General features: G+C 48.8%; 1 protein-coding gene across 1 annotated transcript in view; it reads right to left on the bottom strand.

Annotated features, from left to right (window-relative positions):
• st14a (ST14 transmembrane serine protease matriptase a) overlaps positions 1–22,725 on the bottom strand; it is an 89,853-nt gene that overhangs the window by 1,541 nt on the left and 65,587 nt on the right. The window contains exons 10-17 of the mRNA XM_031795784.1: positions 12,881–13,014; positions 11,365–11,469; positions 11,139–11,246; positions 10,836–10,952; positions 6,735–6,860; positions 2,080–2,263; positions 937–1,208; positions 601–737 (exon numbers count right to left, since the gene is read on the bottom strand). Of these exons, the coding sequence (XP_031651644.1) occupies positions 601–737; positions 937–1,208; positions 2,080–2,263; positions 6,735–6,860; positions 10,836–10,952; positions 11,139–11,246; positions 11,365–11,469; positions 12,881–13,014 (1,183 nt within the window). The remainder of the gene's footprint in view (positions 1–600; positions 738–936; positions 1,209–2,079; positions 2,264–6,734; positions 6,861–10,835; positions 10,953–11,138; positions 11,247–11,364; positions 11,470–12,880; positions 13,015–22,725) is intronic.

Genomic DNA, 22,725 nt, shown 5'->3' with positions numbered 1-22,725 from the left:
CAACAACAAGTGGGACACAATCATGAAGTGGAACGACATTTATTGGATATTTCAATATTTTTTTACAAATCAAAAACTGAAAAATTGGGCATGCAAAATTATTCCGCCCCTTTACTTTCAGTGCAGCAAACTCTCTCCAGAAGTTCAGTGAGGATCTCTGAATGATCCAATGTTGACCTAAATGACTAATGATGATAAATACAATCCACCTGTGTGTAATCAAGTCTCCGTATAAATGCACCTGTGCTGTGATAGTCTCAGAGGTCCGTTAAAAGCGCAGAGAGCATCATGAAGAACAAGGAACACCAGGCAGGTCCGAGATACTGTTGTGAAGAAGTTTAAAGCCGGATTTGGATACAAAAAGATTTCCCAAGCTTTAAACATCCCAAAGAGCACTGTGCAAGCGATAATATTGAAATGGAAGGAGTATCAGACCACTGCAAATCTACCAAGACCTGGCTGTCCCTCTAAACTTTCAGCTCATACAAGGAGAAGACTGATCAGAGATGCAGCCAAGAGGCCCATGATCACTCAGCACTACTGTTGACCAGAGCAGCCCTATATTATGGCCGGGTAGTTCATAGGGACAGAGTTCAGTACCTGACATGCGTCCACACCTCCAGTCAGCACACCAGCACACGTCATCCTGGAGGTGATCTGTCCTCCCATCAGGCGGTTACACACAGTACTGTTGATGATACGGACCTGGGCCTTCTGCAGGATGGATGCACCAGAGCCTAACATACATACATACATACAATGACACATTAGTTCTTATCACCATGCAGGAAATGGGCGCATTATCATTGAATTATTTTATAGCAATGGTATAAAATGTTAAAACTACTCGGTAACAAACACAAATATTATGCAGTATCTAGTTATAGTAACTAATACTGTATAATGAAAACCGAGCCCATCCACAATCTCACTCACCTCCCTCTCGTGTGGCGCCCCAACCTGTGATCCAGACAGAGTTGCCCTGGGGGAAGGTGTGTTGAGGGGAGGGCAGACAGATGGGTCTGATGTAATCAGAGAAGGTCACAGGGCTGTCTAGCTCCATCAGAGCGATGTCGTTGTCGAAGGTATAGGCATTGTAGTACGGGTGGGAGATCACCTGACGCAGGTTCCTCTTCTGAACGTTCTTACTGTTCTGCTTCTGGACGTGAAGGCCTAGGTACGCCTCCCATACACCTGGCTGGGAATACCTGGGGAGACACACCTGGTTAGGACTGAACACACACACACCTCCCATACACCTGGCTGGGAATACCTGGGGAGACACATCTGGTTAGGACTGAACACACACCTCCCATACACCTGGCTGGGAATACCTGGGGAGACACACCTGGTTAGGACTGAACACACACACACACCTCCCATACACCTGGCTGGGAATACCTGGGGAGACACACCTGTTTAGGACTGAACACACACCTCCCATACACCTGGCTGGGAATACCTGGGGAGACACACCTGGTTAGGACTGAACACACACCTCCCATACACCTGGCTGGGAATACCTGGAGAGACACACCTGTTTAGGATTGAACACACACACACCTCCCATACACCTGGCTGGGAATACCTGGGGAGACACACCTGGTTAGGACTGAACACACACACACCTCCCATACACCTGGCTGGGAATACCTGGGGAGACACATCTGGTTAGGACTGAACACACACCTCCCATACACCTGGCTGGGAATACCTGGGGAGACACACCTGGTTAGGACTGAACACACACCTCCCATACACCTGGCTGGGAATACCTGGAGAGACACACCTGTTTAGGACTGAACACACACCTCCCATACACCTGGCTGGGAATACCTGGGGAGACACACCTGTTTAGGACTGAACACACACACACCTCCCATACACCTGGCTGGGAATACCTGGGGAGACACACCTGGTTAGGACTGAACACACACCTCCCATACACCTGGCTGGGAATACCTGGAGAGACACACCTGGTTAGGACTGAACACACACACACACACACAGTTTAAGCTGGGTGAACACACTACCACCACACGGTGGCAGGCGCACACAGGGAGAATCATCTGAAAGTACCTGGTCTTGGCGTCATCCTGTACACAGTGAGCAGCAGTAACCAGCCAGTGCTGGCTGATGATGGAAGCACCACACACGTGCCCAGCGTTCTTAATGTGGAGGCTGACCTGCCACGGGAACTCCCCTTCTTCTGCGTCCTGACCACCCACGATACGGCTAGTTTTAAACAGGCTCCGCCCACAATCTGAAACAACACAAATCAGCATTTAGTCAACAGACTCCTATACTGAGACTAACATTTAGTCAACAACAGACTCCTACACTGAGACTAACATTTAGTCAACAACAGACTCCTACACTGAGACTAACATTTAGTCAACAACAGACTCCTACACTGAGACGAACATTTAGTCAACAACAGACTCCTACACTGAGATGAACATTTAGTCAACAACAGACTCCTACACTGAGACTAATGTATTAGTCAACAACAGACTCCTACACTGAGACTAATGTATTAGTCAACAGACTCCTACACTGAGACTAACAGTCAACAACAGACTCCTACACTGAGACTAACAGTCAACAACAGACTCCTACACTGAGACTAACATTTAGTCAACAACAGACTCCTACACTGAGACTAATGTATTAGTCAACAACAGACTCCTACACTGAGACTAATGTATTAGGCAACAACAGACTCCTACACTGAGACTAACATTTAGTCAACAACAGACTCCTACACTGAGACTAATGTATTAGTCAACAACAGACTCCTACACTGAGAATAATGTATTAGTCAACAACAGACTCCTACACTGAGACTAACATTTAGTCAACAACAGACTCCTACACTGAGACTAACATTTAGTCAACAACAGACTCCTACACTGAGATGAACATTTAGTCAACAACAGACTCCTACACTGAGATGAACATTTAGTCAACAACAGACTCCTACACTGAGACTAATGTATTAGTCAACAACAGACTCCTACACTGAGACTAACATTTAGTCAACAACAGACTCCTATACTGAGACTAACAGTCAACAACAGACTCCTACACTGAGACTAACATTTAGTCAACAACAGACTCCTACACTGAGACTAACATTTAGTCAACAATATACTCCTACACTGAGACTAATGTATTAGTCAACAACAGACTCCTACACTGAGACTAACATTTAGTCAACAACAGACTCCTATACTGAGACTAACAGTCAACAACATACTCCTACACTGAGACTAACATTTAGTCAACAACAGACTCCTACACTGAGACTAACATTTAGTCAACAATATACTCCTACACTGAGACTAATGTATTAGTCAACAACAGACTCCTACACTGAGACTAACATTTAGTCAACAACAGACTCCTATACTGAGACTAACAGTCAACAACATACTCCTACACTGAGACTAACATTTAGTCAACAACAGACTCCTACACTGAGAATAATGTATTAGTCAACAACAGACTCCTACACTGAGACTAACATTTAGTCAACAACAGACTCCTACACTGAGACTAACATTTAGTCAACAACAGACTCCTACACTGAGATGAACATTTAGTCAACAACAGACTCCTACACTGAGATGAACATTTAGTCAACAACAGACTCCTACACTGAGACTAATGTATTAGTCAACAACAGACTCCTACACTGAGACTAATGTATTAGTCAACAGACTCCTGCACTGAGACTAATGTATTAGTCAACAACAGACTCCTACACTGAGACTAACATTTAGTCAACAACATACTCCTACACTGAGACTAATGTATTAGTCAACAACGGACTCCTATACTGAGACTAATGTATTAGTCAACAACAGACTCCTACACTGAGACTAACATTTAGTCAACAACAGACTCCTATACTGAGACTAACAGTCAACAACAGACTCCTACACTGAGACTAACAGTCAACAACAGACTCCTACACTGAGACTAACATTTAGTCAACAACAGACTCCTACACTGAGACTAACATTTAGTCAACAACATACTCCTACACTGAGACTAATGTATTAGTCAACAACAGACTCCTACACTGAGACTAATGTATTAGTCAACAACAGACTCCTATACTGAGACTAATGTATTAGTCAACAACAGACTCCTACACTGAGACTAACATTTAGTCAACAACAGACTCCTATACTGAGACTAACATTTAGTCAACAACAGACTCCTACACTGAGACTAATGTATTAGTCAACAACAGACTCCTATACTGAGACTAATGTATTAGTCAACAACAGACTCCTACACTGAGACTAACATTTAGTCAACAACAGACTCCTACACTGAGACTAACATTTAGTCAACAACAGACTCCTACACTGAGACTAATGTATTAGTCAACAACAGACTCCTATACTGAGAGTAATGTATTAGTCAATCACACATTTTACATTCAGATATTTAGAAAGGGGGTTATAAGTAGTAAAACTATGTTTATAAATCTGTCATTAACAGTTACAGCTCATTGTGTGTGAACCATGGTGTATTGGACTATAGAATATAATGACTGATCATTATGTGAACCATGGTGTATTGGACTATAGAATATAATGACTGATCATTATGTGAACCATGGTGTATTGGACTATAGAATATAATGACTGATCATTATGTGAACCATGGTGTATTGGACTATAGAATATAATGACTGATCATTATGTGAACCATGGTGTATTGGACTATAGAATATAATGACTGATCATTATGTGAACCATGGTGTATTGGACCATAGAATATAATGACTGATCATTATGTGAACCATGGTGTATTGGACTATAGAATATAATGACTGATCATTATGTGAACCATGGTGTATTGGACCATAGAATATAATGACTGATCATTATGTGAACCATGGTGTATTGGACCATAGAATATAATGACTGATCATTATGTGAACCATGGTGTATTGGACCATAGAATATAATGACTGATCATTATGTGAACCATGGTGTATTGGACCATAGAATATAATGACTGATCATTATGTGAACCATGGTGTATTGGACCATAGAATATAATGACTGATCATTATGTGAACCATGGTGTATTGGACCATAGAATATAATGACTGATCATTATGTGAACCATGGTGTATTGGACCATAGAATATAATGACTGATCATTATGTGAACCATGGTGTATTGGACCATAGAATATAATGACTGATCATTATGTGAACCATGGTGTATTGGACCATAGAATATAATGACTGATCATTATGTGAACCATGGTGTATTGGACCATAGAATATAATGACTGATCATTATGTGAACCATGGTGTATTGGACCATAGAATATAATGACTGATCATTATGTGAACCATGGTGTATTGGACTATAGAATATAATGACTGATCATTATGTGAACCATGGTGTATTGGACTATAGAATATAATGACTGATCATTATGTGAACCATGGTGTATTGGACTATAGAATATAATGACTGATCATTATGTGAACCATGGTGTATTGGACTATAGAATATAATGACTGATCATTATGTGAACCATGGTGTATTGGACTATAGAATATAATGACTGATCATTATGTGAACCATGGTGTATTGGACTATAGAATATAATGACTGATCATTATGTGAACCATGGTGTATTGGACTATAGAATATAATGACTGATCATTATGTGAACCATGGTGTATTGGACTATAGAATATAATGACTGATCATTATGTGAACCATGGTGTATTGGACTATAGAATATAATGACTGATCATTATGTGAACCATGGTGTATTGGACTATAGAATATAATGACTGATCATTATGTGAACCATGGTGTATTGGACTATAGAATATAATGACTGATCATTATGTGAACCATGGTGTATTGGACTATAGAATATAATGACTGATCATTATGTGAACCATGGTGTATTGGACTATAGAATATAATGACTGATCATTATGTGAACCATGGTGTATTGGACTATAGAATATAATGACTGATCATTATGTGAACCATGGTGTATTGGACTATAGAATATAATGACTGATCATTATGTGAACCATGGTGTATTGGACTATAGAATATAATGACTGATCATTATGTGAACCATGGTGTATTGGACTATAGAATATAATGACTGATCATTATGTGAACCATGGTGTATTGGACCATAGAATATAATGACTGATCATTATGTGAACCATGGTGTATTGGACCATAGAATATAATGACTGATCATTATGTGAACCATGGTGTATTGGACTATAGAATATAATGACTGATCATTATGTGAACCATGGTGTATTGGACTATAGAATATAATGACTGATCATTATGTGAACCATGGTGTATTGGACTATAGAATATAATGACTGATCATTATGTGAACCATGGTGTATTGGACCATAGAATATAATGACTGATCATTATGTGAACCATGGTGTATTGGACTATAGAATATAATGACTGATCATTATGTGAACCATGGTGTATTGGACTATAGAATATAATGACTGATCATTATGTGAACCATGGTGTATTGGACCATAGAATATAATGACTGATCATTATGTGAACCATGGTGTATTGGACTATAGAATATAATGACTGATCATTATGTGAACCATGGTGTATTGGACTATAGAATATAATGACTGATCATTATGTGAACCATGGTGTGATGAAGGGACAGAGGGAATGTCTTACCACAGTTGGCCTCATCTGATTTGTCCTCACAGTCAGGTGTTCCATCACACTCAGGGTTCTCCTTGTTGGTACACTTGTTGTTCTCACACTTATAGGTGGAGTCAGAACACTGCACATTATTCATAACTGGGGAGAGGAGAGAAATACCACATTCACTTTTAGGTGGAGTCAAAACCGCATTTGCTTCAAGGTGGATTCTGAACCCCATTAACTTTAGGTGGAGTCAAAACCCCATTCGCTTCTAGGTGGAGTCTGAACCCCATTCGCTTCTAGGTGGAGTCTGAACCCCATTCGCTTCTAGGTGGAGTCTGAACCCCATTCGCTTCTAGGTGGAGTCTGAACCCCATTAACTTCAGGTAAAGTCAGAACCCCCATTCGCTTCTAGGTGGAGTCTGAACCCCATTCGCTTCTAGGTGGAGTCTGAACCCCATTCGCTTCTAGGTGGAGTCTGAACCCCATTCGCTTCTAGGTGGAGTCTGAACCCCATTCGCTTCTAGGTGGAGTCAGAACCCCATTCGCTTCTAGGTGGAGTCAGAACCCCATTCGCTTCTAGGTGGAGTCAGAACCCCATTCGCTTCTAGGTGGAGTCAGAACCCCATTCGCTTCTAGGTGGAGTCAGAACCCCATTCGCTTCTAGGTGGAGTCAGAACCCCATTCGCTTCTAGGTGGAGTCAGAACCCCATTCGCTTCTAGGTGGAGTCAGAACCCCATTCGCTTCTAGGTGGAGTCAGAACCCCATTCGCTTCTAGGTGGAGTCAGAACCCCATTCGCTTCTAGGTGGAGTCAGAACCCCATTCGCTTCTAGGTGGAGTCAGAACCCCATTCGCTTCTAGGTGGAGTCAGAACCCCATTCGCTTCTAGGTGGAGTCAGAACCCCATTCGCTTCTAGGTGGAGTCAGAACCCCATTCGCTTCTAGGTGGAGTCAGAACCCCATTCGCTTCTAGGTGGAGTCAGAACCCCATTCGCTTCTAGGTGGAGTCAGAACCCCATTCGCTTCTAGGTGGAGTCAGAACCCCATTCGCTTCTAGGTGGAGTCAGGACCCCCATTAACTTTAGGTGGAGTCAGAACCCCCATTAACTTTAGGTGGAGTCAGAACCCCCATTAACTTTAGGTGGAGTCAGAACCCCATTAACTTTAGGTGGAGTCAGAACCCCATTCGCTTCTAGGTGGAGTCAGAACCCCATTCGCTTTAGGTGGAGTCAGAACCCCATTCGCTTCTAGGTGGAGTCAGAACCCCATTCGCTTCTAGGTGGAGTCAGAACCCCATTCGCTTCTAGGTGGAGTCAGAACCCCATTAACTTTAGGTGGAGTCAGAACCCCATTCACTTCTAGGTGGAGTCAGAACCCCATTAACTTTAGGTGGTCAAAACCCCATTTGCTTCTAGGTGGAGTCAGAACCCCATTTGCTTCTAGGTGGAGTCAGAACCCCATTAACTTTAGGTGGAGTCAGAACCCCATTAACTTTAGGTGGAGTCAGAACCCCATTAACTTTAGGTGGAGTCAGAACCCCATTAACTTTAGGTGGAGTCAGAACCCCATTAACTTTAGGTGGAGTCAGAACCCCATTAACTTTAGGTGGAGTCAGAACCCCATTAACTTTAGGTGGAGTCAGAACCCCATTCGCTTCTAGGTGGAGTCAGAACCCCATTCGCTTTAGGTGGAGTCAGAACCCCATTCGCTTCTAGGTGGAGTCAGAACCCCATTCGCTTCTAGGTGGAGTCAGAACCCCATTCGCTTCTAGGTGGAGTCAGAACCCCATTCGCTTCTAGGTGGAGTCAGAACCCCATTAACTTTAGGTGGAGTCAGAACCCCATTCACTTCTAGGTGGAGTCAGAACCCCATTAACTTTAGGTGGTCAAAACACCATTTGCTTCTAGGTGGAGTCAGAACCCCATTTGCTTCTAGGTGGAGTCAGAACCCCATTAACTTTAGGTGGAGTCAGAACCCCATTAACTTTAGGTGGAGTCAGAACCCCATTAACTTTAGGTGGAGTCAGAACCCCATTAACTTTAGGTGGAGACAGAACCCCATTAACTTTAGGTGGAGTCAGAACCCCATTAACTTTAGGTAGAGACAGAACCCCATTTGCTTCTAGGTGGAGTCAGAACCCCATTAACTTTAGGTGGAGTCAGAACCCCATTAACTTTAGGTGGAGTCAGAACCCCATTAACTTTAGGTGGAGTCAGAACCCCATTAACTTTAGGTGGAGTCAGAACCCCATTAACTTTAGGTGGAGTCAGAACCCCATTAACTTTAGGTGGAGTCAGAACCCCATTAACTTTAGGTAGAGACAGAACCCCATTCGCTTCTAGGTGGAGTCAGAACCCCATTAACTTTAGGTGGAGTCAGAACCCCATTAACTTTAGGTGGAGTCAGAACCCCATTAACTTTAGGTGGAGTCAGAACCCCATTAACTTTAGGTGGAGTCAGAACCCCATTAACTTTAGGTGGAGTCAGAACCCCATTAACTTTAGGTGGAGTCAGAACCCCATTAACTTTAGGTGGAGTCAGAACCCCATTAACTTTAGGTGGAGTCAGAACCCCATTCGCTTCTAGGTGGAGTCAGAACCCCATTAACTTTAGGTGGAGTCAGAACCCCATTAACTTTAGGTGGAGTCAGAACCCCATTCGCTTCTAGGTGGAGTCAGAACCCCATTCGCTTCTAGGTGGAGTCAGAACCCCATTAACTTTAGGTGGAGTCAGAACCCCATTAACTTTAGGTGGAGTCAGAACCCCATTAACTTTAGGTGGAGTCAGAACCCCATTAACTTTAGGTGGAGTCAGAACCCCATTAACTTTAGGTGGGGTCAGAACCCCATTAACTTTAGGTGGAGTCAGAACCCCATTAACTTTAGGTGGAGTCAGAACCCCATTAACTTTAGGTGGAGTCAGAACCCCATTAACTTTAGGTGGAGTCAGAACCCCATTAACTTTAGGTGGAGTCAGAACCCCATTAACTTTAGGTGGAGTCAGAACCCCATTAACTTTAGGTAGAGACAGAACCCCATTCGCTTCTAGGTGGAGTCAGAACCCCATTAACTTTAGGTGGAGTCAGAACCCCATTCGCTTTAGGTGGAGTCAGAACCCCATTAACTTTAGGTGGAGTCAGAACCCCATTAACTTTAGGTGGAGTCAGAACCCCATTAACTTTAGGTGGAGTCAGAACCCCATTAACTTTAGGTGGAGTCAGAACCCCATTCGCTTCTAGGTGGAGTCAGAACCCCATTAACTTTAGGTGGAGTCAGAACCCCATTAACTTTAGGTGGAGTCAGAACCCCATTCGCTTTAGGTGGAGTCAGAACCCCATTCGCTTCTAGGTGGAGTCAGAACCCCATTAACTTTAGGTGGAGTCAGAACCCCATTAACTTTAGGTGGAGTCAGAACCCCATTAACTTTAGGTGGAGTCAGAACCCCATTAACTTTAGGTGGAGTCAGAACCCCATTCGCTTCTAGGTGGAGTCAGAACCCCATTAACTTTAGGTGGAGTCAGAACCCCATTAACTTTAGGTAGAGACAGAACCCCATTCGCTTCTAGGTGGAGTCAGAACCCCATTAACTTTAGGTGGAGTCAGAACCCCATTAACTTTAGGTGGAGTCAGAACCCCATTAACTTTAGGTGGAGTCAGAACCCCATTAACTTTAGGTGGAGTCAGAACCCCATTAACTTTAGGTGGAGTCAGAACCCCATTAACTTTAGGTGGAGTCAGAACCCCATTAACTTTAGGTGGAGTCAGAACCCCATTAACTTTAGGTGGAGTCAGAACCCCATTAACTTTAGGTGGAGTCAGAACCCCATTCGCTTCTAGGTGGAGTCAGAACACCATTAACTTTAGGTGGAGTCAGAACCCCCATTAACTTTAAAATAAAATCAGTGTTTATTCGTGACGTGCACAGGATATAGCAGGTGAAAAAAAAAAAAAGTACTTTTAAATGCTTACGAGCTCTTCCTCAACAACGCGGTTATACTACTGCGATAAAAAAAAAAGAGAGAACTGATACGCTCTGTGAAACACAACCGATCCGTTCTCAGGCTGCATCCACCTGTGAAAACATTCTGTGTAAAAAACATTCTGATCGACGGAGAGAAAGGTCTCCTCACTTCGTCCACAGTCGCTCTCGTCTGTCCCGTCGCCACAGTCATCCTTCTCGTCACAGCGTTTCTTCTCCGATACACACTTTCCGTTCTGACATGTCAGCTCCCCCGCTTTACAAGCACCTGAGGAGACATGATAAAACACGCTGGAGATATATATATATATATATATATATCTTTCAATCACAGCTTTACTTTTTGCTACACTGCACCTGAAAGTAACTGAATGTGTGAACTGGAAACAGGAGTGCCTTCTGTTCCATCTGTCAACAGGCCTGAGGCATCAGACGACAGCCCTGTCAAACCTACCACAGTTCTGCTCATCGGTGTCATCTCCACAGTCGTTCACTCCATCACACTCCCAGAACTGGGGCTTACACAGGCCATTCTTACAGCTGATCTGAGTGGAATCACACTCTGCGAGCGAGCACACACACACACACACGTTAAACAACAATCAATCATTAGTATTAATCAATCTAATATCCGTTAAAGTTTTCTCCAGACAAAAATCAATACGTTTGTTAGAACTCACTGCATTTAATTTCGTCGCTCATATCTCCACAGTCGTTCCAGCCGTCACACTTCAGATGTGTGTTAACACAACGCTGGTTGTTGCACTGAAACTTGTTAGGACAGGCTGGGGATGGAAAGGCAGGAGGGGGAGGAGTCAGCTAAAGGAAAACCAATATGCTGCACTGAGGCTCACCTCATTAACACCTGGCCGGTTCATTAACACCTGGCCAGTTCATTAACACCTCTCCTATATGACTGGCCGGTTCATTAACACCTCTCCTATATGACTGGCCAGTTCATTAACACCTCTCCAATATGACTGGCCAGTTCATTAACACCTCTCCAATATGACTGGCCAGTTCATTAACACCTGGCCGGTTCATTAACACCTGGCCAGTTCATTAACACCTCTCCTATATGACTGTCCGGTTCATTAACACCTCTCCTATATGACTGTCCGGTTCATTAACACCTCTCCTATATGACTGGCCAGTTCATTAACACCTCTCCAATATGACTGGCCAGTTCATTAACACCTGGCCGGTTCATTAACACCTGGCCAGTTCATTAACACCTCTCCTATATGACTGGCCGGTTCATTAACACCTCTCCTATATGACTGGCCAGTTCATTAACACCTCTCCTATATGACTGGCCAGTTCATTAACACCTCTCCAATATGACTGGCCGGTTCATTAACACCTGGCCAGTTCATTAACACCTCTCCTATATGACTGTCCGGTTCATTAACACCTCTCCTATATGACTGGCCAGTTCATTAACACCTCTCCAATATGACTGGCCAGTTCATTAACACCTCTCCAATATGACTGGCCAGTTCATTAACACCTGGCCGGTTCATTAACACCTGGCCAGTTCATTAACACCTCTCCTATATGACTGGCCGGTTCATTAACACCTCTCCTATATGACTGTCCGGTTCATTAACCCCTCTCCTATATGACTGGCCAGTTCATTAACACCTCTCCTATATGACTGGCCGGTTCATTAACACCTGACCAATATGACTGGCCGGTTCATTAACACCTCTCCAATATGACTGGCCAGTTCATTAACACCTCTCCTATATGACTGGCCAGTTCATTAACACCTGGCCGGTTCATTAACACCTCTCCAATACGACTGGCCGGTTCATAAACACCTCTCCAATATGACTGGCCGGTTCATTAACACCTCTCCAATATGACTGGCCAGTTCATTAACACCTCTCCAATATGACTGGCCAGTTCATTAACACCTCTCCAATATGACTGGCCGGTTCATTAACACCTGGCCAGTTCATTAACACCTGGCCAGTTCATTAACACCTGGCCAATATGACTGGCCAGTTCATTAACACCTCTCCAATATGACTGGCCGGTTCATTAACACCTGGCCAGTTCATTAATACCTGGCCAATATGACTGGCCAGGGACAGGTCAGTGAATGCTCAGGTCATCACTTGTCTTGTCTTGTATTGTGCAATGAGCCAAGTGCTTAATATGATTTGATGAACAATCAATATTTCTACTTACGGTCCGTGGATTCGAAGGTCTCGTACGTGGCGCTGAATCCCCTGTCTACATACGAGGCGTCGGAGTAAAAGACTACCTTCATGGTGTTAGTGTCACTGGTTACAACAGGACTGGTTGGAGGTTCTCCACAATACCTGAGACAGACACGTTACGATAACAGGTCAACTCTCCACAATACCTGAGACAGACACGTTACGATAACAGGTCAACTCTCCACAATACCTGAGACAGACACGTTACGATAACAGGTCAACTCTCCACAATACCTGAGACAGACACGTTACAAAAAGGACATGGAAAGTGACCGAGGGACATGGAAAGTGACAGAGGGACATGTAAAGTGACAGAGGGACATGTAAAGTGACAGAGGGACATGGAAAGTGACCGAGGGACATGTAAAGTGACCGAGGGACATGTAAAGGGACCGAGGGACATGTAAAGGGACCGAGGGACATGTAAAGGGACCGAGGGACATGGAAAGTGAAATGTAAAGTGACAGAGGGACATGGAAAGTGACATGTAAAGTGACAGAGGGACATGTAAAGTGACAGAGGGACATGTAAAGTGACAGAGGGACATGGAAAGTGACCGAGGGACATGTAAAGTGACCGAGGGACATGTAAAGGGACCGAGGGACATGTAAAGGGACCGAGGGACATGTAAAGGGACCGAGGGACATGGAAAGTGTCATGGAAAGTGACATGGAAAGTGACATGTAAAGTGACAAAGGGACATGTAAAGTGACCGAGGGACATGGAAAGTGACATGGAAAGTGACCAAGGGACATGTAAAGGGACCGAGGGACATGGAAAGTGACCGAGGGACATGGAAAGGGACCGAGGGACATGTAAAGTGACCGAGGGACATGTAAAGGGACCGAGGGACATGTAAAGGGACCGAGGGACATGGAAAGTGACATGTAAAGTGACCAAGGGACATGGAAAGTGACATGTAAAGTGACCAAGGGACATGGAAAGTGACATGTAAAGTGACAAAGGGACATGTAAAGTGACAGAGGGACATGTAAAGGGACCGAGGGACATGGAAAGGGCCCGAGGGACATGGAAAGGGACCGAGGGACATGGAAAGTGACATGGAAAGTGACCAAGGGACATATAAAGTGACCGAGGGACATGTAAAGGGACCGAGGGACATGGAAAGGGACCGAGGGACATGGAAAGTGACATGGAAAGTGACCAAGGGACATGGAAAGTGACATGGAAAGTGACATGTAAAGTGACCAAGGGACATGGAAAGTGACATGTAAAGTGACCAAGGGACATGGAAAGTGACCGAGGGACATGTAAAGTGACAGAGGGACATGTAAAGTGACAGAGGGACATGTAAAGTGACAGAGGGACATGTAAAGTGACAGAGGGACATGTAAAGTGACAGAGGGACATGTAAAGTGACTGAGGGACATGGAAAGGGACATGGAGAAAAGAGGAAGTGCAGAAAGTTTATATTCTGTTCAAACATGTTATTGTAGAATATGAATGTTCCTAAGGAGAGACGCAAAAGGTAACAGTCTAGCTTCAGTTCCTGATAAAGCAGGCCAGTGGCCGAGGAACCAGGCCCATAAAGCAGGCCAGTTGCCGAGGAACCAGGCCCATAAAGCAGGCCAGTGGCCGAGGAACCAGGCCCATAAAGCAGGCCCATAAAGCAGGCCAGTGGCCGAGGAACCAGGCCCATAAAGCAGGCCAGTGGCCTAGGAACCAGGCCCATAAAGCAGGCCAGTGGCCGAGGAACCAGGCCCATAAAGCAGGCCAGTGGCCGAGGAACCAGGCCCATAAAGCAGGCCAGTTGCCGAGGAACCAGGCCCATAAAGCAGGCCAGTGGCCGAGGAACCAGGCCCATAAAGCAGGCCAGTGGCCGAGGAACCAGGCCCATAAAGCAGGCCAGTGGCCGAGGAACCAGGCCCATAAAGCAGGCCAGTGGCCCAGGAACCAGGCCCATAAAGCAGGCCAGTTGCTGAGGAACCAGGCCCATAAAGCAGGCCAGTGGCCGAGGAACCAGGCCCATAAAGCAGGCCAGTTGCTGAGGAACCAGGCCCATAAAGCAGGCCAGTTGCCGAGGAACCAGGCCCATAAAGCAGGCCAGTTGCTGAGGAACCAGGCCCATAAAGCAGGCCAGTTGCTGAGGAACCAGGCCCATAAAGCTCCTAACTACCAAAATGTAGAACTTATTTAGGCTTGACATAGCAAAGGGGGTGAATACTTATTGAATCAAACCTGGCTAGCTAGATTATTACAATTCACATTAAGCTAGCTGATCATGTGTTGTGTATATCTGTGTGTGTATATCTTGTTTTGTTTGTTGTCGTCATTGTCCTGTCTGGAAGGAGGGTGAGTGAATGGGGAGGTGCAGAGTGAGGTAATACAGCAGGGGGAGGTGCAGAGTGAGGTAATACAGCAGGGGGAGGTGCAGGGTGAGGTAATACAGCAGGGGGAGGTGCAGAGTGAGGTAATACAGCAGGGGGAGGTGCAGGGTGAGGTAATACAGCAGGGGAGGTGCAGGGTGAGGTAATACAGTAGGGGGAGGTGCAGGGTGAGGTAATACAGCAGGGGGAGGTGCAGGGTGAGGTAATACAGTAGGGGGAGGTGCAGGGTGAGGTAATACAGCAGGGGGAGGTGCAGGGTGAGGTAATACAGCAGGGGGAGGTGCAGGGTGGGGTAATACAGTAGGGGGAGGTGCAGGGTGAGGTAATACAGTAGGGGGAGGTGCAGGGGGAGGTAATACAGCAGGGGGAGGTGCAGGGTGAGGTAATACAGTAGGGGGAGGTGCAGGGTGGGGTAATACAGTAGGGGGAGGTGCAGGGTGAGGTAATACAGCAGGGGGAGGTGCAGGGGGAGGTAATACAGTAGGGGGAGGTGCAGGGTGAGGTAATGCAACAGGGTGAGGTAATACAGTAGGGGGAGGTGCAGGGTGGGGTAATACAGTAGGGGGAGGTGCAGGGTGAGGTAATACAGTAGGGGGAGGTGCAGGGTGGGGTAATACAGTAGGGGGAGGTGCAGGGTGAGGTAATACAGTAGGGGGAGGTGCAGGGTGAGGTAATACAGCAGGGTGAGGTAATACAGTAGGGGGAGGTGCAAGGTGGGTTAATACAGTAGGGGGAGGTGCAGGGTGAGGTAATACAGCAGGGTGAGGTAATACAGTAGGGGGAAGTGCAGGGTGGGGTAAAACAGTAGGGGGAGGTGCAGGGTGAGGTAATACAGTAGGGGGAGGTGCAGGGTGAGGTAATACAGCAGGGGGAGGTGCAGGGTGAGGTAATACAGCAGGGGGAGGTGCAGGGTGAGGTAATACAGCAGGGGGAGGTGCAGGGTGGGGTAATACAGTAGGGGGAGGTGCAGGGTGAGGTAATACAGCAGGGTGAGGTAATACAGCAGGGGGAGGTGCAGGGTGGGGTAATACAGTGGGGGGAGGTGCAGGGTGAGGTAATACAGTAGGGGGAGGTGCAGGGTGAGGTAATACAGTAGGGGGAGGTGCAGGGTGAGGTAATACAGTAGGGGGAGGTGCAGGGGGAGGTAATACAATAGGGGGAGGTAATACAGTAGGGGGAGGTGCAGGGTGAGGTAATACAGCAGGGGGAGGTGCAGGGTGGGGTAATACAGTAGGGGGAGGTGCAGGGTGAGGTAATACAGTAGGGGGAGGTGCAGGGGGAGGTAATACAGCAGGGGGAGGTGCAGGGTGAGGTAATACAGTAGGGGGAGGTGCAGGGTGGGGTAATACAGTAGGGGGAGGTGCAGGGGGAGGTAATACAACAGGGTGAGGTAATACAGTAGGGGGAGGTGCAGGGTGGGGTAATACAGTAGGGGGAGGTGCATGGTGAGGTAATACAGTAGGGGGAGGTGCAGGGTGAGGTAATACAGCAGGGGGAGGTGCAGGGTGAGGTAATACAGCAGGGTGAGGTAATACAGTAGTGGGAGGTGCAGGGTGGGTTAATACAGTAGGGGGAGGTGCAGGGTGAGGTAATACAGCAGGGTGAGGTGCAGGGTGAGGTGCAGGGTGAGGTAATACAGTAGGGGGAGGTGCAGGGTGAGGTAATACAGCAGGGGGAGGTGCAGGGTGAGGTAATACAGTAGGGGGAGGTGCAGGGTGAGGTAATACAGTAGGGGGAGGTGCAGGGTGAGGTAATACAGCAGGGGGAGGTGCAGGGTGAGGTAATACAGCAGGGTGAGGTAATACAGTAGGGGGAGGTGCAAGGTGGGTTAATACAGTAGGGGGAGGTGCAGGGTGAGGTAATACAGCAGGGTGAGGTAATACAGTAGGGGGAAGTGCAGGGTGGGGTAATACAGTAGGGGGAGGTGCAGGGTGAGGTAATACAGCAGGGGGAGGTGCAGGGTGAGGTAATACAGCAGGGGGAGGTGCAGGGTGGGGTAATACAGTAGGGGGAGGTGCAGGGTGGGGTAATACAGTAGGGGGAGGTGCAGGGTGAGGTAATACAGCAGGGTGAGGTAATACAGCAGGGGGGGGGTGCAGGGTGGGGTAATACAGTAGGGGGAGGTGCAGGGTGAGGTAATACAGTAGGGGGAGGTGCAGGGTGAGGTAATACAGTAGGGGGAGGTGCAGGGGGAGGTAATACAGTAGGGGGAGGTGCAGGGTGAGGTAATACAGCAGGGGGAGGTGCAGGGGGAGGTAATACAGTAGGGGGAGGTGCAGGGGAGGTAATACAGTAGGGGGAGGTGCAGGGGGAGGTAATACAGTAGGGGGAGGTGCAGGGGGAGGTAATACAGCAGGGGGAGGTGCAGGGTGAGGTAATACAGTAGGGGGAGGTGCAGGGTGGGGTAATACAGTAGGGGGAGGTGCAGGGTGAGGTAATACAACAGGGTGAGGTAATACAGTAGGGGGAGGTAATACAGTAGGGGGAGGTGCAGGGTGGGTTAATACAGTAGGGGGGGGTAATACAGTAAGGGGAGGTGCAGGGTGGGGTAATACAGTAGGGGGAGGTGCAGGGTGAGGTAATACAGTAGGGGGAGGTGCAGGGTGAGGTAATACAGCAGGGGGAGGTGCAGGGTGAGGTAATACAGTAGGGGGAGGTGCAGGGTGGGGTAATACAGTAGGGGGAGGTGCAGGGTGGGGTAATACAGTAGGGGGAGGTGCAGGGTGAGGTAATACAGCAGGGTGAGGTAATACAGCAGGGGGAGGTGCAGGGTGAGGTAATACAGTAGGGGGAGGTGCAGGGTGAGGTAATACAGCAGGGGGAGGTGCAGGGTGAGGTAATACAGCAGGGGGAGGTAATACAGTAGGGGGAGGTGCAGGGTGAGGTAATACAGCAGGGGGAGGTGCAGGGTGAGGTAATACAGTAGGGGGAGGTGCAGGGTGGGGTAATACAGTAGGGGGAGGTGCAGGGTGAGGTAATACAGCAGGGTGAGGTAATACAGCAGGGGGGGGGTGCAGGGTGGGGTAATACAGTAGGGGGAGGTGCAGGGTGAGGTAATACAGTAGGGGGAGGTGCAGGGTGAGGTAATACAGCAGGGTGAGGTAATACAGTAGGGGGAGGTGCAGGGTGAGGTAATACAGTAGGGGGAGGTGCAGGGGGAGGTAATACAGTAGGGGGAGGTGCAGGGTGAGGTAATACAGCAGGGGGAGGTGCAGGGGGAGGTAATACAGTAGGGGGAGGTGCAGGGGGAGGTAATACAGTAGGGGGAGGTGCAGGGGGAGGTAATACAGCAGGGGGAGGTGCAGGGTGAGGTAATACAGTAGGGGGAGGTGCAGGGTGGGGTAATACAGTAGGGGGAGGTGCAGGGTGAGGTAATACAACAGGGTGAGGTAATACAGTAGGGGGAGGTGCAGGGTGGGGTAATACAGTAGGGGGAGGTGCAGGGTGAGGTAATACAGTAGGGGGAGGTGCAGGGTGAGGTAATACAGCAGGGGGAGGTGCAGGGTGAGGTAATACAGCAGGGTGAGGTTAATACAGTAGGGGGAGGTGCAGGGTGGTTAATACAGTAGGGGGGGTAATACAGTAGGGAGGTGCAGGGTGGGTAATACAGTAGGGGGAGGTGCAGGGTGGAGGTAATACAGTAGGGGGAGGTGCAGGGTGAGGTAATACAGCAGTGGGAGGTGCAGGGTGAGGTAATACAGTAGGGGGAGGTGCAGGGTGGGGTAATACAGTAGGGGGAGGTGCAGGGTGGGGTAATACAGTAGGGGGAGGTGCAGGTGAGGTATACAGCGGTGAGGTAATACAGCAGGGGAGGTGCAGGGTGAGGTAATACAGTAGGGGGAGGTGCAGGGTGAGGTAATACAGCAGGGTGAGGTAATACAGCAGGGGGAGGTGCAGGGTGAGGTAATACAGTAGGGGGAGGTGCAGGGTGAGGGTAATACAGCAGGGGAGGTGCAGGGTGAGGTAATACAGCAGGGGGAGGTAATACAGTAGGGGGAGGTGCAGGGTGAGGTAATACAGCAGGGGGAGGTGCAGGGTGAGGTAATACAGTAGGGGGAGGTGCAGGGTGAGGTAATACAGTAGGGGGAGGTGCAGGGTGAGGTAATACAGTAAGGGGAGGTGCAGGGTGAGGTAATACAGCAGGGGGAGGTAATACAGTAGGGGGAGGTGCAGGGTGAGGTAATACAGTAGGGGGAGGAGCAGGGGTGAGGTAATACAGCAGGGTGAGGTAATACAGTAGGGGCAGGTGCAGGGTGAGGTAATACAGTAGGGGGAGGTGCAGGGGGAGGTAATACAGCAGGGGGAGGTGCAGGGGAGGTAATACAATAGGGGGAGGTAATACAGTAGGGGGAGGTGCAGGGTGAGGTAATACAGCAGGGGGAGGTGCAGGGTGGGGTAATACAGTAGGGGGAGGTGCAGGGTGGGGTAATACAGTAGGGGGAGGTGCAGGGGAGGTAATACAGTAGGGGGAGGTGCAGGGTGGGGTAATACAGTAGGGGGAGGTGCAGGGTGAGGTAATACAACAGGGTGAGGTAATACAGTAGGGGGAGGTGCAGGGTGGGGTAATACAGTAGGGGGAGGTGCAGGGTGAGGTAATACAGCAGGGGGAGGTGCAGGGTGAGGTAATACAGCAGGGTGAGGTAATACAGTAGGGGGAGGTTGCAGGGTGGGTTAATACAGTAGGGGGAGGTGCAGGGTGAGGTAATACAGCAGGGTGAGGTAATACAGTAGGGGGAGGTGCAGGGTGGGGTAATACAGTAGGGGAGGTGCAGGGTGAGGGTAATACAGTAGGGGAGGTGCAGGGTGAGGTAATACAGCAGGGGGGAGGTACAGGGTGAGGTAATACAGTAGGGGGAGGTGCAGGGCGGGGGTAATACAGTAGGGGGAGGTGCAGGGTGGGGGTAATACAGTAGGGGGGAGGTGCAGGGTGAGGTAATACAGCAGGGTGAGGTAATACAGTAGGGGGAGGTGCAGGGTGGGGTAATACAGTAGGGGGAGGTGCAGGGTGAGGTAATACAGCAGGGTGAGGTAATACAGTAGGGGGAGGTGCAGGGTGGGGTAATACAGTAGGGGGAGGTGCAGGGTGAGGTAATACAGCAGGGTGAGGTAATACAGCAGGGGGAGGTGCAGGGTGGGGGTAATACAGTGGGGGGAGGTGCAGGGTGAGGTAATACAGTAGGGGGAGGTGCAGGGTGAGGTAATACAGTAGGGGGAGGTGCAGGGTGAGGTAATACAGTAGGGGGAGGTGCAGGGGGAGGTAATACAATAGGGGGAGGTAATACAGTAGGGGGAGGTGCAGGGTGAGGTAATACAGCAGGGGGAGGTGCAGGGTGGGGTAATACAGTAGGGGGAGGTGCAGGGTGAGGTAATACAGTAGGGGGAGGTGCAGGGGGAGGTAATACAGCAGGGGGAGGTGCAGGGTGAGGTAATACAGTAGGGGGAGGTGCAGGGTGGGGTAATACAGTAGGGGGAGGTGCAGGGGGAGGTAATACAACAGGGTGAGGTAATACAGTAGGGGGAGGTGCAGGGTGGGGTAATACAGTAGGGGGAGGTGCATGGTGAGGTAATACAGTAGGGGGAGGTGCAGGGTGAGGTAATACAGCAGGGGGAGGTGCAGGGTGAGGTAATACAGCAGGGTGAGGTAATACAGTAGTGGGAGGTGCAGGGTGGGTTAATACAGTAGGGGGAGGTGCAGGGTGAGGTAATACAGCAGGGTGAGGTGCAGGGTGAGGTGCAGGGTGAGGTAATACAGTAGGGGGAGGTGCAGGGTGAGGTAATACAGCAGGGGGGAGGGTGCAGGGTGAGGTAATACAGTAGGGGGAGGTGCAGGGTGAGGTAATACAGTAGGGGGAGGTGCAGGGTGAGGTAATACAGCAGGGGGGAGGTGCAGGGTGAGGTAATACAGCAGGGTGAGGTAATACAGTAGGGGGAGGTGCAAGGTGGGTTAATACAGTAGGGGGAGGTGCAGGGTGAGGTAATACAGCAGGGTGAGGTAATACAGTAGGGGGAAGTGCAGGGTGGGGTAATACAGTAGGGGGAGGTGCAGGGTGAGGTAATACAGCAGGGGGAGGTGCAGGGTGAGGTAATACAGCAGGGGGAGGTGCAGGGTGGGGTAATACAGTAGGGGGAGGTGCAGGGTGGGGTAATACAGTAGGGGGAGGTGCAGGGTGAGGTAATACAGCAGGGTGAGGTAATACAGCAGGGGGGGGTGCAGGGTGGGGTAATACAGTAGGGGGAGGTGCAGGGTGAGGTAATACAGTAGGGGGAGGTGCAGGGTGAGGTAATACAGTAGGGGGAGGTGCAGGGGGAGGTAATACAGTAGGGGGAGGTGCAGGGTGAGGTAATACAGCAGGGGGAGGTGCAGGGGGAGGTAATACAGTAGGGGGAGGTGCAGGGGGAGGTAATACAGTAGGGGGAGGTGCAGGGGGAGGTAATACAGTAGGGGGAGGTGCAGGGGGAGGTAATACAGCAGGGGGAGGTGCAGGGTGAGTAATACAGTAGGGGGAGGTGCAGGGTGGGGTAATACAGTAGGGGGAGGTGCAGGGTGAGGTAATACAACAGGGTGAGGTAATACAGTAGGGGGAGGTGCAGGGTGGGGTAATACAGTAGGGGGAGTGCAGGGTGAGGTAATACAGTAGGGGAGGTGCAGGGTGAGGTAATACAGCAGGGGGAGGTGCAGGGTGAGGTATACAGCAGGGTGAGGTAATACAGTAGGGGGAGGTGCAGGGTGGGTTAATACAGTAGGGGGGGTAATACAGTAAGGGGAGGTGCAGGGTGGGGTAATACAGTAGGGGAGGTGCAGGGTGAGGTAATACAGTAGGGGGAGGTGCAGGGTGAGGTAATACAGCAGGGGGAGGTGCAGGGTGAGGTAATACAGTAGGGGGAGGTGCAGGGTGGGGTAATACAGTAGGGGGAGGTGCAGGGTGGGGTAATACAGTAGGGGGAGGTGCAGGGTGAGGTAATACAGCAGGGTGAGGTAATACAGCAGGGGGAGGTGCAGGGTGAGGTAATACAGTAGGGGGAGGTGCAGGGTGAGGTAATACAGCAGGGGGAGGTGCAGGGTGAGGTAATACAGCAGGGGGAGGTAATACAGTAGGGGGAGGTGCAGGGTGAGGTAATACAGCAGGGGGAGGTGCAGGGTGAGGTAATACAGTAGGGGGAGGTGCAGGGTGGGGTAATACAGTAGGGGGAGGTGCAGGGTGAGGTAATACAGCAGGGTGAGGTAATACAGCAGGGGGGGGTGCAGGGTGGGGTAATACAGTAGGGGGAGGTGCAGGGTGAGGTAATACAGTAGGGGGAGGTGCAGGGTGATGTAATACAGCAGGGTGAGGTAATACAGTAGGGGGAGGTGCAGGGTGAGGTAATACAGTAGGGGGAGGTGCAGGGGGAGGTAATACAGTAGGGGGAGGTGCAGGGTGAGGTAATACAGCAGGGGGAGGTGCAGGGGGAGGTAATACAGTAGGGG

This window comes from Oncorhynchus kisutch, linkage group LG18 (assembly GCF_002021735.2).
Source record: "Oncorhynchus kisutch isolate 150728-3 linkage group LG18, Okis_V2, whole genome shotgun sequence".
Classification (NCBI taxonomy): Eukaryota; Metazoa; Chordata; class Actinopteri; order Salmoniformes; family Salmonidae; genus Oncorhynchus; species Oncorhynchus kisutch.
Note: the sequence above shows the minus strand (reverse complement) of the source record. Positions and strands in the feature narration are given on the sequence as shown.